The sequence below is a fragment of the Mytilus californianus genome, unplaced genomic scaffold (genome assembly GCF_021869535.1).
Source record: "Mytilus californianus isolate M0D057914Y unplaced genomic scaffold, xbMytCali1.0.p SCAF_15, whole genome shotgun sequence".
Taxonomy (NCBI): Eukaryota; Metazoa; Mollusca; class Bivalvia; order Mytilida; family Mytilidae; genus Mytilus; species Mytilus californianus.
In genome coordinates this window covers 18,561,597-18,576,616 of record NW_026262637.1, presented here as the reverse complement: position 1 = coordinate 18,576,616, position 15,020 = coordinate 18,561,597, and the positions used below count along the sequence as shown (strand labels likewise).

Below are 15,020 nucleotides of genomic sequence, written 5' to 3'. Positions count from 1 at the left end.
TTAAATCAACAAAAAAAAAATTAAAATTTTTTTTTTGTATCATATACCCAAGCGCCTGTGTATTCAACATGCAACCATTGCAATCAATCAACCGATCTTTTTCCAGTTTTTGGGAATGGAAGAATAACAGTAATTACCTTCATAATTGGTATTAGAAAATGTTTCCTTCCTTTCACAACGACAAAACTCTTTTTGAAACTACATGTCATTTTCGATATGGAGGGCCAGATATACATCGAATAAAATTTGCACCCCCTCCCCCTTTTTCAAGTGTTTTTGGGGAGAAAAAATATTCAATAACACGTGCCTGAATCTCACGGCAACAATTCATTTAAATGTACCTGTATCTGATATACATTATCAATATTGTTATTATGTAACAGAGCATGTAGTCTTGATTTATTTGTGTATATTGTATCCAATTTAACAAGGAGACAGATTAATATAAGCACTTGTTGCTTGTTTCTGTATCCTATTTGTGAATGTGAATTTATATTGTATTTTGTATAATTCATAATAAAATATTGTTTACACAAAAACCGGAGAAGAAATAAAAACTTTGCATGTTGGAGATACATTACTGAAATGATTTCCAAAAGTTTTTAACAGCAATTTTCAATCAAATAATATCCCTATTTTCATGACAGTACCGAAGTACTGGCGTCTGGACTGGTGATACCCCTGGGGGACATACAGTCTACAATCAGAGCACTGGCATTCCCTTACCACGTACATTATTTTTGTGTTTTCTCTAGTACTATTAATGTTCACTGTATTATAACAATTCCACGATGTTGTTTGGATTTATTTTATAAGAGTTGCCATGCGTTTAAATAAAAAGATGGCGAATGACAAAACAGATAAAAAATAAAAAATAAAGTTATCTACATTTTGTACATTTTATTCACACTCGTAACATGAACGAATTTCAATAAAGTCAATCAAAAATGCCCCTTTTTACTGGTGAATTATTTAGGTTTGATTTTGCCAGATGGAGTTACTCAAGTGTGTATACTTTATGCGTTAAAACATTATATAACATATCCGTTTTAATGTTGGTTTTCCGATCATGTATTTCATTTTTTTATATAAAAAGGTTAACACGCAAAAACATTTTATTACGTTTCACATAAGACATCGGCTATCATTCAATCGCATGAATCGGTATGTATAACCTAAATGATAAATTATATCACTTGTGTAAGTGGAAATTAATGATAAAAAACTTTTATCTGAGATCTTGCGTTGGTATGGCGTATGTATTGATTGATGGAATTTTTGTTTGCTTAACGTCAAGTGGCAAATATTTCATGTAAATTTAGGATATGGTACGATTTTTGGCCGCAAAGTTAAATTATTTTTTTTCCCTTATCATATATTTGTCTTATGATGTGTTATAAATAGGTTTAACATCAAGTATATGATGATTTTTTGTTTGTTTTTTTTTTAAGTGGTCGTATCCATATTTTTTTCTACCACAAAACTGTAGAGTGAAAAAAAATACCACATGCGTACCGGAGCTTATCCTCCACCCAGTAGCCAGTGCTCTTGTATTAGCATGATTTAAATGAGACATTTTATCTTTACATTTCCAGTTAAAAATGAACCGTAGGTTGCAACTCTCTCAGGCAAAATAGATCTAAGACGGTTTTCGCTATTCTGTGTAGGCTCAAACGTTTCGTTAGTACTTTTGGCTTTTAATGTTTTTTGTCTCGAGCGTTCATGAAAACGTTGGTTTTTTTTTTTTCTTTCTTCGGAAACACCTGAAAGCAATTGATACGTTTTGAAATTAGTCGATCACTAGATACATGATCGTTTCGAGAGAAAGAAAAATAATCCTCAAAAGTCCTCGTGGCGCTCGATTACGATTATTTTTGTCTGTTTTACAGATATGAATCTTTCCTTTCAATTGTTGGTGGTCATTGTGATACAGTTACATCTATCATACCAAACAGTAAGTTTATTACTCTTTTGATATACAGTATTATAGGTATGTGCAAATATCCCAAATATAAACTCATCATACACATTCCTATACACTGTTAGAACCAAAATGACAGACATGATGCCTTAAAAGAACACTGATATGTGCTGATAGTTTTTACGCAGTATTTAGGTCAACCTCTTTCCTGAATCATCTCTACAGTAGAAACGTAATGTAAGTGTCGATTGCGAACTTCACTGTGTATCCAAATTCCAGCAGCACCTGCATATGGATCAAATTGAAGTAATTGAACCAAAGATTTTTAATAGTACATTTTAAGCCACCCTTCAGCAGTTTTATATTGGCTATCATGATTTTGAAGACCGTTGTAGAATATCTGCATCACAAATGATTACCATTTGTTTTCAACTTGTCGTAGCAACAATTCCGTCTTTCTTTTTTGGGTTGTGCCATAATCAAATGCAACATAAAACCGTATGTGTACATGTAGTTCCAGGGAAGAACATGCAACATAAACAGCTGTAGAAACTGTTACCCTTCCGATGCAAAATAATGCATGTAATTTCTCAGATAATTATTTTTTAGGGAAATTCAGCAATGTTCAGCACTGTTCTGAAATTTTGCTTGAGTCAATATAATATTGTCCCATCACTTTTCAGACGATCAGTACTTGTGGTGTCGGATATGTTAAACGTCTTCTAGATAGTTTGAATGCTGTTAATTAACTACGAACGAAGTATCTGAACAGAACTGGATTAAAATAGAAGATATGACTGCATGAAATTTGATATAAATATAGTTATTATTATTTTCAAATTTGAAAGTTTATCCTAATTAATGAATATTGTTCGGGGTAACAGAAAAAGAACTGTTTAACCCATTAACACAGACAATTAGCCAATATAAAAAACCCCATTACAGATGGGTATTAAATTAGACAATGTAGAAGCATGTTCATTCGTTTACCTTACAACTATTTCCTTCACGTCATTCTCTTTTAAAAAACTATATCTTTTCTGATACAGAAAGGAAGTGATGTGACGGCGTCGAAAATCGTTAACAAGGCAAGGAGTTTTATCGATAGTACTGACTGGAGTAAATCTGGATGCAAACATGGTTCCAGATTCTGCGGTACATGGAAATGTAACTTGTTTGTATATGATGTTCTCAAAAGCGTTGGAGCAAAAGTTCCTACAAGGTATGTTATTTTCTTTTTTAATAACCAGGGACCTGGTTTTCGAAAGTATCCTAAGATATGTCATAAGATATGTCATAAGATATGTCATAAGATATATCTTGGGACAAATTGTATGACCATCTCATGACTATCATAATTTATGATATGCCCTAGAATGTAAATCAAAGCTCTCCTAAGAGATTCATACCTATGATGCTCTTATCACTGTCATAAGTGAATGTGTCTTCTTTTATTTTAAATAATGATTAAAAAATTATAAGAATAATTATACAAAATAATAAGTATGAAAATAATAATTATTACCATTCTTATCATTTACGAATATTTTTTTCATTATAATGAACATGAAATTATATATGAAAAGGAATGAAAATATGAGAGTTGATATTTTGTTTCAATTCAGTTTGGATATACAATAGAATTCTAGAACTTCGCGTTCATGTATTATTATACATAAAATGTAATTTAAGTACCAATCTGTCTAAGAATCAGGCAGGGGTGAAAACATGACAAACAAAAAAACCACTCAAGTTGACATTAATTTATGTTCAATATGTATAATGGTGCACGAATATAACATTCGTTTAACTTTTCCTGTTCTAGTAATTCAAGATATAATTTGGTTGAAATGCACTAGAAATTAACAATTAAGGGGAGCTAACTCCTTAATTTGCAATCATACTAACCAAACGTTATATAGAGATTTCTCGAATTACCAGACACACATGCATTACTAGCTCAGGATGAGGTTACTTCAAAATAGGATGGTTATGTCGGTTGGTTTTTTTCGGCCATGTTTTGATTTTTTTTCAAAATTGCCTGATTCTTACAAAGACTGGCACTTAATTGTGAATATTTGGTACATCGAATACTCACTTAACGAAATACTCGTGCAAATCCGTTAATAAACTACTATGTAAGAAGAAAATAATATAATATATATTTATCATACATAAGCATGAGTAAGAAAAGGAGTCAAAATTTTACGTCGCAGAAGATTCAAATTTTAATTGACGAAGTGGAAAAGAATACATCTTTACCATATAACAGACAAAACAACACAACAACAAACAGTGCCAAAACGAGAGCGCGGGAGGCTGCATGTGCAAAGATAAACGCAGTAAATGATACTTATCACATTAAAACAGTGGAAGTGATGTCGTAACTTTTATGAAAATCATAAGACCATCATAAGCCATGTCGCGAGGTGTCTTAAGTTAACGATAAAAATATGATATATCGTAACTTGGGAAACTTTCGAAAACATATCTTACGACTTTGACATGTCCTACAACAATCGTAAGACTAGGTCCCTGGGTTTATTTTTTAACCACAAAGTTTTAAAATGAAAGAATTGTTCATTAATCAGATTGTTCAAGTACGTGATGGCTTTTCTGTATCGGTTTGATAAAAGTTTTGATAAAACTGCAGAGTACTTTACCCTTCCGAAAACATTTGACTTTGTTGTTAGTACAGTAACTGCAATTATTATTTTGCACGGTATTTTCTTACTGTTAAACTCATGACTTGGTTGTTTTCGTATCATCTGTTTTATTTTATAATATGTTTTATTTCTTTTTTTCATTTGTTTCTTTTTTTTCAGTGAGATTTTTTTCTGAACTGTTTTTTTTTGGTAGTTCTTCAACGTACAAATTGTTATTCCACTGAATGAGATTGAAAATTTTTCGGGGTTTTTGAGTACTGAAGTGCTAGTTTGAATACATGTTTTTCAGGAGCATCGATACGGGTCTTTGCTTAGATTTTCATGATTTGTTTCTCTAAAAAATAATTACTGGTGGCACTCTTTTATAATGTCTGTTAAATGTCTAAATTCAAGACGATTTATAGATTAGGTCATCAAGTGTTTATACATCATTTCAAATTTCTAATCGAAAATGCACTACATGTACGGTTGCGCCACATTTCTGAAGTGTTATTTTAATGTTCTACGAATGAGTCTTTTTGTTACAGTTCATCATGTTGAATGGTTATACAACTTAACCTCTGCCAAAAAACTGTTTAAGGAGCAACAACTTTAGTAATCCCTTTAGAGATAAAAATAGTTTCTTTGTAAAACCCTGTTCTGAAAGAAAAGAAATCTGCTTAGTGTTAAATTGATCGTTCAATATCATTGTCAGTCCCCAACGGTATCATTAGCCCAGTAGTCGGTTGTTTTCCACGGACATGATTCTAGAACTCCCTATGATGAAATTGACCTAAGATACACGGTTTGGCACCTTACTAAAGATTCCTTATGCAAATAAGTATACATCTTTGGCTTTAATTTTGTTTTTAGTTTTTGCGGTCCTGATTCAGGTCAATCAAGTTTATATATTTATGAAATATCTACTAATCAGATATAAGAAGATGTGGTATGAGTGCCAATGAGACAACTCTCCATCCAAGTTACAATTCATAAAAGTAAACCATTATAGGTCAAGGTACGGCCTTCAACACGGAGCATTAAAAATTTGACTCACACCGAACAGCATGCAATAATATGTAATCGTACATTTAACTATTGTTGAAGACTGTAATATGTAGACCTTAGAAATATATCGAGAGAGTTCCGCTATCTGGGATTCTAAGAAAGAAGAACACAATCGGTCTAAAACATTGATGACATATGCAAATTGTGAAACAGGAACGCAACTAATTTGTAATAATTTTATTTAAATGAAGAAATTTATATTATTTATCTTTTTAATTTTGACTGCTTTTTTTCAAATTCTTAATATTTATTGTTTGATTTGAAGTGTCTTTTCTTTTCATCTAAAATTCACCTTAGATAATTAGATTTTAAAAGGAATGTTTAATTAAAAAAAATAATTTTTGTACAGAATCAGAAAACGAGTTCAGTGACCCCACCTTTTTACTTTTATTCCATGTAATCATAACAAGAGCTATCTTTTCATATTTTGTTGTAAAATTATATAACTTAGTTTTCATTTTAGTCATATAAAGGTGGCTTTTCCATGTATAATCTATACAAAATCTGACAACTTTGCATAACCTTAGATCGAAAAAAGCTTCGTGGTCCATACATTTATTATATTTTTGAAAATAGCTTGATATAAACTACATTTTGACAACTATCGTATTCAATCTAAATCACCTATCAACCTTAAATGTCTTCTCTGGTTTAATTTTATTTTCCTGTTGTTTTCTTGTGATGGATTTCTTAAATCTCCTTTCAAATAACTGGCAACAGACATTTTGTTAGGAATCTAGACTATTGATTTATTGATTTTTTTTATTTATTTGTATTACAGGCGTTGGTGGATTTATTCCCCGATAGGCGCTAATGAATGGGGAAATCCAAATTCAGGTGAAATAAAAAATACGGGATGTTACACTCTAATACCCAGTTTCTATCAAAAAAGATCTGGAGACATCATCGCATTCCCCCAACCAAGCGGAAGTGGTCACGTTGGTATCGTATATTCTAGCAATGAATACATCAGTGCCAAAAGAGACAAAGTGGAAAAGACTGGATATCCAAATACAGCTTCGTATCCAACAAGAACCATCTGGAGATACAAATACAATAAGAACGGATGTTAATTTATTATCGACCGACGACAAGCGATAGTATGATTATGTATACTTTAAACAATTAAACCTAATCAAACCACTATTGTTTTGTTGCCTTTTTTATCAACATATTTCCTTTCTTTCAAGTAATATATAAGTACACATTTTGTTTGCTACAGATACAAAATATATGGTCCTACGTGTATTTTTAAATATAGTTTTGTTGGAATTAAGTTTTCGCTTCACATCTACATTAAGAACAGGAAATGACTAAACTATAGGCACAACAAGACTTGTTTCACCAATTATACTCACATTGGAAAAACACTCAAACACACACATACACACACACAGAAAGAGAGAGAGAGGCTGAAAAACGACAAATGTGGTTAGATATTTTTATCACGTATTTTCAGTGGAAATAAATTCACAGCATAGAAGACCAGACTCAAGCAGGCGACCCATTTTAGCGACCAATCAAGCTACCGACCAATTCTAGCGACCACTAAAGAACACTATGAGAATCAACTTGTCAAAGAATCCTAATGTGGTATATGGGAAAACCACAAAACCACATTATGAAACAACGTTCTGTTAAAAAGAAAATCTAGCTACTTGTACGGTATATATTGTTTTTTAACGCTCAAATGACAAGAGATGTCCAGCATTTGAAGAGAAAGGGGGACACTACAACACCAATGACTCGTCTGTAGCTGAATGCACCGACTAGACTGCTTGTTAAATGCCGGCATATTGATATCAATCAGTAAAAAAATGTATAGTTTCTATAAAAAATAACGCAAAGCAATTCGAAAAAAGTCAAAACATCTTAATAAAGTCTGTGTCAGATGTATGATGTTTGATGAAATTCTGTATGTGCAAAAATATGGAGATAATAACCTAAAATATAAAGAAGTGATTGATGCAATGTGATGCCATTGCAAGAACTTTATCACCAATCATTCATATTGAAAACCAAAATTTCTAGAATTTTTGAATATTTCGGATCCTTAGACAGTAAGAGCTTCCATCTAGAAAACAACTGTCAACATAAAATTTGGAAACAATGCTTTAAATGCTATTTTTGTAAAGTTCAAAATTTCCACTATACATACATTGAACAACATAATTGACTTTGTGTTTAACTTACTTTATTTAATTTGTAATTTTGTAGCATGTAATTGACAGTAATCGAAAAGTAATGTAATTACTTTTGCTAAAGTAATCGATTGCAATCGATTACATACAAAAATCAGAGTAATCGATTATTAATCGATTACACAAAAATCCTTCAAGTAATCGATTATTAATCGATTACATTTGTCAGTAATCGTGCCCATCCCTGGTCTCTTATTAGGACAGTCTTTGTTAACAAACTATTTTTATTCCCCAACATTCAAACACATACTATATATTATCATATATGTATTTATATGAATGAAAGTGCGCCCCCTCCCAGGAATTTACAACATCGGGAAAGGGACTAGTTGGGAAAATAATCATATTTTGACGTCTTGTTTACGTTTTCTGTGTTTTCCATACTCTAAACCGAGATTGTAAACCGGTATCAATTATTGCAAATAAAATATTAAAGACGGAGTGTCTATCCCCCAAGCACAATATGGCTTTATAATAGCTCATGGCGGATCAGAAATCAGAATAAAATATCAAATTGAATTAAAAAAAAAGAATATTTGTCTATGATGATTTGCTCGCACAATCATTTTCCATATTCAGTGAACAGATAATGTGGTTTTGTGGTTTTCCAATATACCACATTATGATTCTTTGACAAGTTGATTCTCATTGTGTTCTTTGGTGGTCTCTAGAATTGGTCGCAAGCTTGAGTCTGGTGCATAGAAGTGTTGGTTTACTAAAATATGAATACTTTCCTCCAGCCATTCTTATAACTTCACGAATGGCAGTAGAATCGATTAAGTTGGCACTGCATTACAAAATACAGGGAGTAGATACCAAAGGGGTATTCAAAGCATTAAATTTCAGAAAGAAGAACACGAGCTTGGCCATAAGATAAAGGAAGAACACGAGCTTGGTCATAAGATAAAGGAAAAACACGAGCTTGGCCATAAGATAAAGGAAGAACATGAGCTTGGCCATAAGATAAAAAGAACACGAGCTTGGCCATAAGATAAAGGAAGAACACGAGCTTGGCCATAAGATAAAGGAAGAAGAAGAGCTTGGCCATAAGATAAAGGAAGAAGACGAGCTTGGCCATAAGATAGAGGAAGAACACGATCTTGGCCATAAGATAGATGAAAGAACACGATCTTGGTCATAAGATAAAGGAAGAACACGAGCTTGGCCATAAGATAAAGGAAGAACACGAGCTTGGCCATAAGATAAAGGAAGAACACGAGCTTGGCCATAAGATAAAGGAAGAACACGAGCTTGGCCATAAGATAAAGGAAGAAGACGAGCTTGGCCATAAGATAGAGGAAGAACACGATCTTGGCCATAAGATAGATGAAAGAACACGATCTTGGTCATAAGATAAAGGAAGAAGACGAGCTTGGCATAAGATAAAGGAAGAAGACGAGCTTGGCATAAGATAAAGGAAGAACACGAGCTTGGCCATAAGATAAAAGAAGAAGACGAGCTTGGCCATAAGATAAAGGAAGAACACGAGCTTGGCCATAAGATAAAAGAAGAAGACGAGCTCGGCCATAAGATAAAGGAAGAACACGAGCTTGGCATAAGATAAAGGAAGAAGACAAGCTTGGCCATAAGATAAAAGAAGAACACGAGCTTGGCCATAAGATAAAGGAAGAACATGAGCTTGGCCATAAGATAAAGGAAGAAGACGAGCTTGGCATAAGATAAAGGAAGATCACGAGCTTGGCCATAAGATAAAAGAAGAAGACGAGCTTGTCCATAAGATAAAGGAAGAACACGAGCTTGGCCATAAGATAAAGGAAGAAGACGAGCTTGGCATAAGATAAAGGAAGATCACGAGCTTGGCCATAAGATAAAAGAAGAAGACGAGCTTGTCCATAAGATAAAGGAAGAACACGAGCTTGGCATAAGATAAAGGAAGAACACGAGCTTGGCCATAAGATAAAGGAAGAACCCGAGCTTGGCCATAAGATAAAGGGAGAACCCGAGCTTGGCCATAAGATAAAGGAAGAACACGCGATTGGCCATAAGATAAAGGAAGAACACGAGCTTGGCCGTAAGATAAAGGAAGAACACGAGCTTGGCCATAAGATAAAGGAAGAACACGAGCTTGGCCATAAGATAAAGGAAGAACACGAGCATGGCCATAAGATAAAGGAAGAACACGATCTTGGTCATAAGATAAAGGAAGAAGACGAGCTTGGCCATAAGATAAAGGAAGAACACGAGCTTGGCCATAAGATAAAGGAAGAACACGAGCTTGGCCATAAGATAAAGGAAGAACACGAGCATGGCCATAAGATAAAGGAAGAACACGATCTTGGTCATAAGATAAAGGAAGAAGACGAGCTTGGCCATAAGATAAAGGAAGAACACGAGCTTGGCCATAAGATAAAGGAAGAAGACGAGCTTGGCCATAAGATAAAGGAAGAAGACGAGCTTGGCCATAAGATAAAGGAAGAAGACGAGCTTGGCCATAAGATAAAGGAAGAACACGAGCTTGGCCATAAGATAAAGGAAGAACACGAGCATGGCCATAAGATAAAAGAAGAACACGAGCTTGGCCATAAGATAAAGGAAGAAGACGAGCTTGGCCATAAAATAAAGGAAGAAGACGAGCTTGGCCATAAGATAAAGGAAGAACACACACACAACAGTGAACAAACACTTCACTGAAAAAGAAAGATTGAGCTACACGACTTCTACTTTAACCCAGGACGAACTTAGGTACTTCGCATGGGTATACAGATAATTATGCCAAAGAAAGATAAAAAAAAGTCAGCAAAAGTATCAGGCTTTTGATTTTGTACGACAAAAGTTCGTTTCATCTACATACCCCTCATTATTGGCAACTGAATCAAATCGGTTAAAACGCAACATCGATTATCGAAGTCCATTCGGAATGAGTTTGCATTTAGTTTTATTTGTTCATTCTCGAGTATTTGTCTTCTGTAGATAGGTGTTTCAATTACTATCATTGTAAATTTACTTATTTATATGATCTAATGATATGATTTCTAAGATTCATTTTGCTTAAATTATAACTGAAACAAGAATGTGTCCATAGTACACGGATGCCCCCCTCGCACTATCATTTTCTATGTTCAGTGGACCGTGAAATTGGGGCAAAAAGATCAGTAGATGTCATTTTATGTTTTTTTTTTTGGTTTGTTGTCTCATGCATGTTGATCTAAACGCCATCATTTTCTATTATTCATAAAAAAAAACCACTTGTTTTAAACATTTGCAAAAAAGATAAAATGCTCCGCAGGGTGCAGCTTGATACGACCACAGAAGTCGAACCCTGAACAGTTGGGGCACAATATTCAAGCTTGATACAGCTCTGAATTTTGATTATGATTAAATATATTTGACACATAATAGGTTTCTAACAAAGAATTAATGTGGTATAAGAACTTCAAAATTGAAATTGAAAAGTTACCCATTATGGTCTAATATCCAAAATCTAAATACATGGTTAGATTCAGCATATCAAAGAACCACAAGAATTCAATATAAATAAGAAGATGTGGTATGAGTGCCAATGAGACAGCTATCCATCAGGTCACAATGTGTAAAAAGTAAACAATTATAGGTCAAAGTACGGTTCTCAACACGGAGCCTTGGCTCACACCGAACAGCAAGCTATAAAGGGCCCAAAAAGGACTAGTGTAAAACAATTCAAACAGGAAAACCAACGGTCCAATCTACATAAAAAACGAGAAACGAGAAACACTTCTGAAGCACACTAACAAACGACAACCACTGAACAACAGGCTCCTGACTTAGGACAGGTGCATTAAGATTCAGCGGGTTAAAACGTTTTAACAGGCGCCAACCTTCACCCTAACCTGAAACAGTGGTATAACATTACAACATAAAAAGACACGCAATAAAATATCAATTGAAATGGCTTAACTCGATCAAAAAGTGTTTGTTAAAATCAAACAAAGCTTAATTTTGGGACCCTTTGGACCTCAATGTGGACCAATTTGATGACGGGACTCAAAATCCAAAATCTAAATACACGGTTAGATTCAGCATATCAAAGAACCCAATATATTTATTATTTGTGTTGAAATCAAACAAAGTTTAATTTTGGACCCCAATTTGAACCAACTTTAAAACTGGACCTAAATAAAAAAAATCTAAATACATGTTTAGATTCAGCCTATCAAAAAACCTCAAGATTTCAATTTTTGTTCGAATCAAATTAAGATTAATCTTTGATCCTTTGGACCTTAATGTGAACCAATTTAAAAACCGGGCCCAAGATCTAAAATCTTAATACACGGTTAGATTCAGCATATCGAAGAACCCCAGCCATGTATTCCATTTTTGTTGAAATTAAACAAAGTTAAATTTTGAACTCCGATTTGGACCAACTTGAAAACTGGACTCAAAATTAAAAATCTAAATAATGTGGTCTAAGAATTTAAAATTAGAAATTTACCTAAAATGGTCCAATATCCAAAATCTAAATAAACGGTTAGATTCAGCATATAAAAGGACCCCAAGAATTAAATTTTGTTGAAATCAAACAGTTTATTTTTGGACCTTTAAGTGGACCAATTTGAAATTAAACGGGGCCCAAAATTAAAATCTAAATATACGATTAGATTCGGCATATCAAAAAACCCCAACAAATATTTCGTTTAATTTTGACCCCTTTTTGGCCCCTTATTCTTGAAAAATTTTATGCCATAAATACCAAAATCAACCCTAACCTTCCTTTTGAGGTATTGAACCTTGTGGTATAATTTCATAGAGATCCATACACTTATACACATGTTATTGTCCTGAAACAAGAAAAAGGTTTGTTTTTCACCCCTTTAAGACAATAACCCTCAAAATAAATCCTAACCTTTCTTTTGTGGTATGAAACCTTCTGGTACAATTTCATAGAGATCTAAACACTTATACTGAAGTAATTGTCTGGAAACCAAATGTCTTCGAACAACGACGATGATGACGACAACGTCAAAATTTTGCGGTCGTATAAAAATGAAGCAAGGGTTTCAAGTGGTGAAGCTGAGGTTATTCCTTCAATAGTTTTTCGGACGCCATCACAAGTTGCTTCTTGTCTCATGAATGTGCTTTTTTCAAGCATAATCCTGACATAATACGTGAATTTGACACAGCCTGTAGATCTAGCTAAAAAACTAGCATGGTGACTTTGTACCTTACTTTTGAAAAAAGAACCATTTATAACATGTATAATGTACATTTTGCAGAGTATAAAAATTATCTGTTATTGTTTATACTTCAACCACTGAATATAAGACTATTGACTTGGCACTCGCACATATATAATGTGGTGGGGTCAAACCTGTTTGTTAATTAGTTTTAAGAATAAATGATAGGTTCGAAGAACGTAGTATTATTTTGGATGTTTTTCTTCTAATTGTGAAGTCGATTTTGAATGAATGCCGCATCATACCAATGTAAAGATAAGCTCGACAAGCGTGGTTTATACGGTGGCAATTTATCTATACAATTCAGCATCCAACTCAACTGAACATACATATTTAATTATGGACTATATCCAATAAAAAAACGTAGAAACATCCAGAAGGCCGAAACATCCGGGGAATAACACAATATCCTGGCATGAAGTCATTTCTTTCAACAACATTTTTATTGATAAACAATTCAGAATACATACTACGTAATTTGATATTTTCATACAACGATTTTTAAATAACTTTTACAGTACAACTATTCTTGTATGGTTTTTTGACTAAGAAGAAATGTTCTATAAAAAATACTAAGTCAATTATAATACAATTCTAACATATATAACATTCACAATGTATATTTGTAACATTTGTTTATAAAGTTATGAAAACAGAAAAAAGGTATTTTCTTGACAAACTAAATATTATAATAACTTGTGGAGACATAATTACAGGTACAGAAGACCACCATAAAATGTCTATGTCAAAGTTCATATAAAATAAAGGGAACTTGTCACTTTCCATGTCTATGTCATAGGACATATAAAGTTAGAAACACTTCACATTTTTATTTCTTTATCATAGGGCATACACATTTCTTTGAACTTTCTATGCTTATGTCATAGGGCATATACAATTGTGACCTATAATGGTTTACTTTTATAAATTTTGACTTGGATGGAGATTTGTCTCATTGGCACTCATACCACATCTTCTTATATCTATATAAGAACTTGACACTTTTATGTCTTTATCATAGGGCATATACATTTCTTGTAACTATCTATGCCTCTGTCATAGAGCATATAAAGTTAAGGAAACGTGTTACTTTCTATGCCTGTGTCATAAAGCATATACATGTCTTGTAACTTTCCATGCCTATATCATAGGGCATAGAAAATGATAGGGTATTGTCACTTCCTATGTCTTTGTCATACGGCATAGAAAGCGAATGCGACATGTCATTTTCTATACATAGCTTTAAAGATTATTTGTAGAATCCTACTAAAATCACATTAAGGTTTCCTCTAAGGTCATTGTACATGTTTCTTTGAATATAGTTCGGTACTTTATGTAGAAAGCGCAAGGCCTGAAGCCACCTTACCTATATACATGTATATTTAATTTATTTAAGATTTAGCTTGTCACTCTTAGTACAGTTTCATTTCGATTTTATAGCGAAAAGATACTAAGACTCATAATTTGTTACGCCAGACGCACATTTCGTCGACATAAGACTTGTGAGTGGCGCTTGAATCAAAACAGATAAACGGTTTAATCAAATACGAAGTTGAAGAGCATTGGAAAATTAATAAATGTCCAAAAAATGTGCCAAATACGACTAAGGCTACCTCTGCTTGGCGGTAGAAATCCTTTAGTGTTTCCGAATAATTCAAAATTTTGTAAACAGAAAATGATCGTATTATTGATAATTCATATCAACACATAAGTGCTGACTACTGGACTAAGAATAAACGAATCACAACAGTGGCGTTTGCCCAGTGTTTGAAAAAAGTCAGTAAAGACACCAAGCTTATAATTTGTTACGCTTATGCCTACAAAACAGTTTGAAGGGCAAATTAAATACTAAGTTGAAGAGCACCGATATTTAAAAAAGCAAAATACCGAGAGAAAGCTAGAGGCTCTAAAGAGCCTGTGTCGCTCACCTTGGTCTATGTGCATATTAAGCAAAGGACACAGATGGATTCATGACAAAATTGTGTTTTTGTGATGGTGATGTGTTTGTAGATCT

At 33.4% G+C, this 15,020-nt stretch overlaps 1 protein-coding gene across 1 annotated transcript; it reads left to right on the top strand.

Annotated features, from left to right (window-relative positions):
* The first annotated feature begins 1,054 nt into the window (after positions 1-1,054).
* On the top strand, positions 1,055-6,780 carry LOC127725582 (uncharacterized). Its single transcript, XM_052232653.1, has 4 exons — positions 1,055-1,155; positions 1,890-1,954; positions 2,971-3,143; positions 6,416-6,780. The coding sequence occupies exons 2-4, from the start codon at positions 1,892-1,894 to the stop codon at positions 6,705-6,707; spliced, it is 528 nt and encodes a 175-aa protein (XP_052088613.1). The 5' UTR covers positions 1,055-1,155; positions 1,890-1,891; the 3' UTR covers positions 6,708-6,780.
* Positions 6,781-15,020: the final 8,240 nt, after the last annotated feature.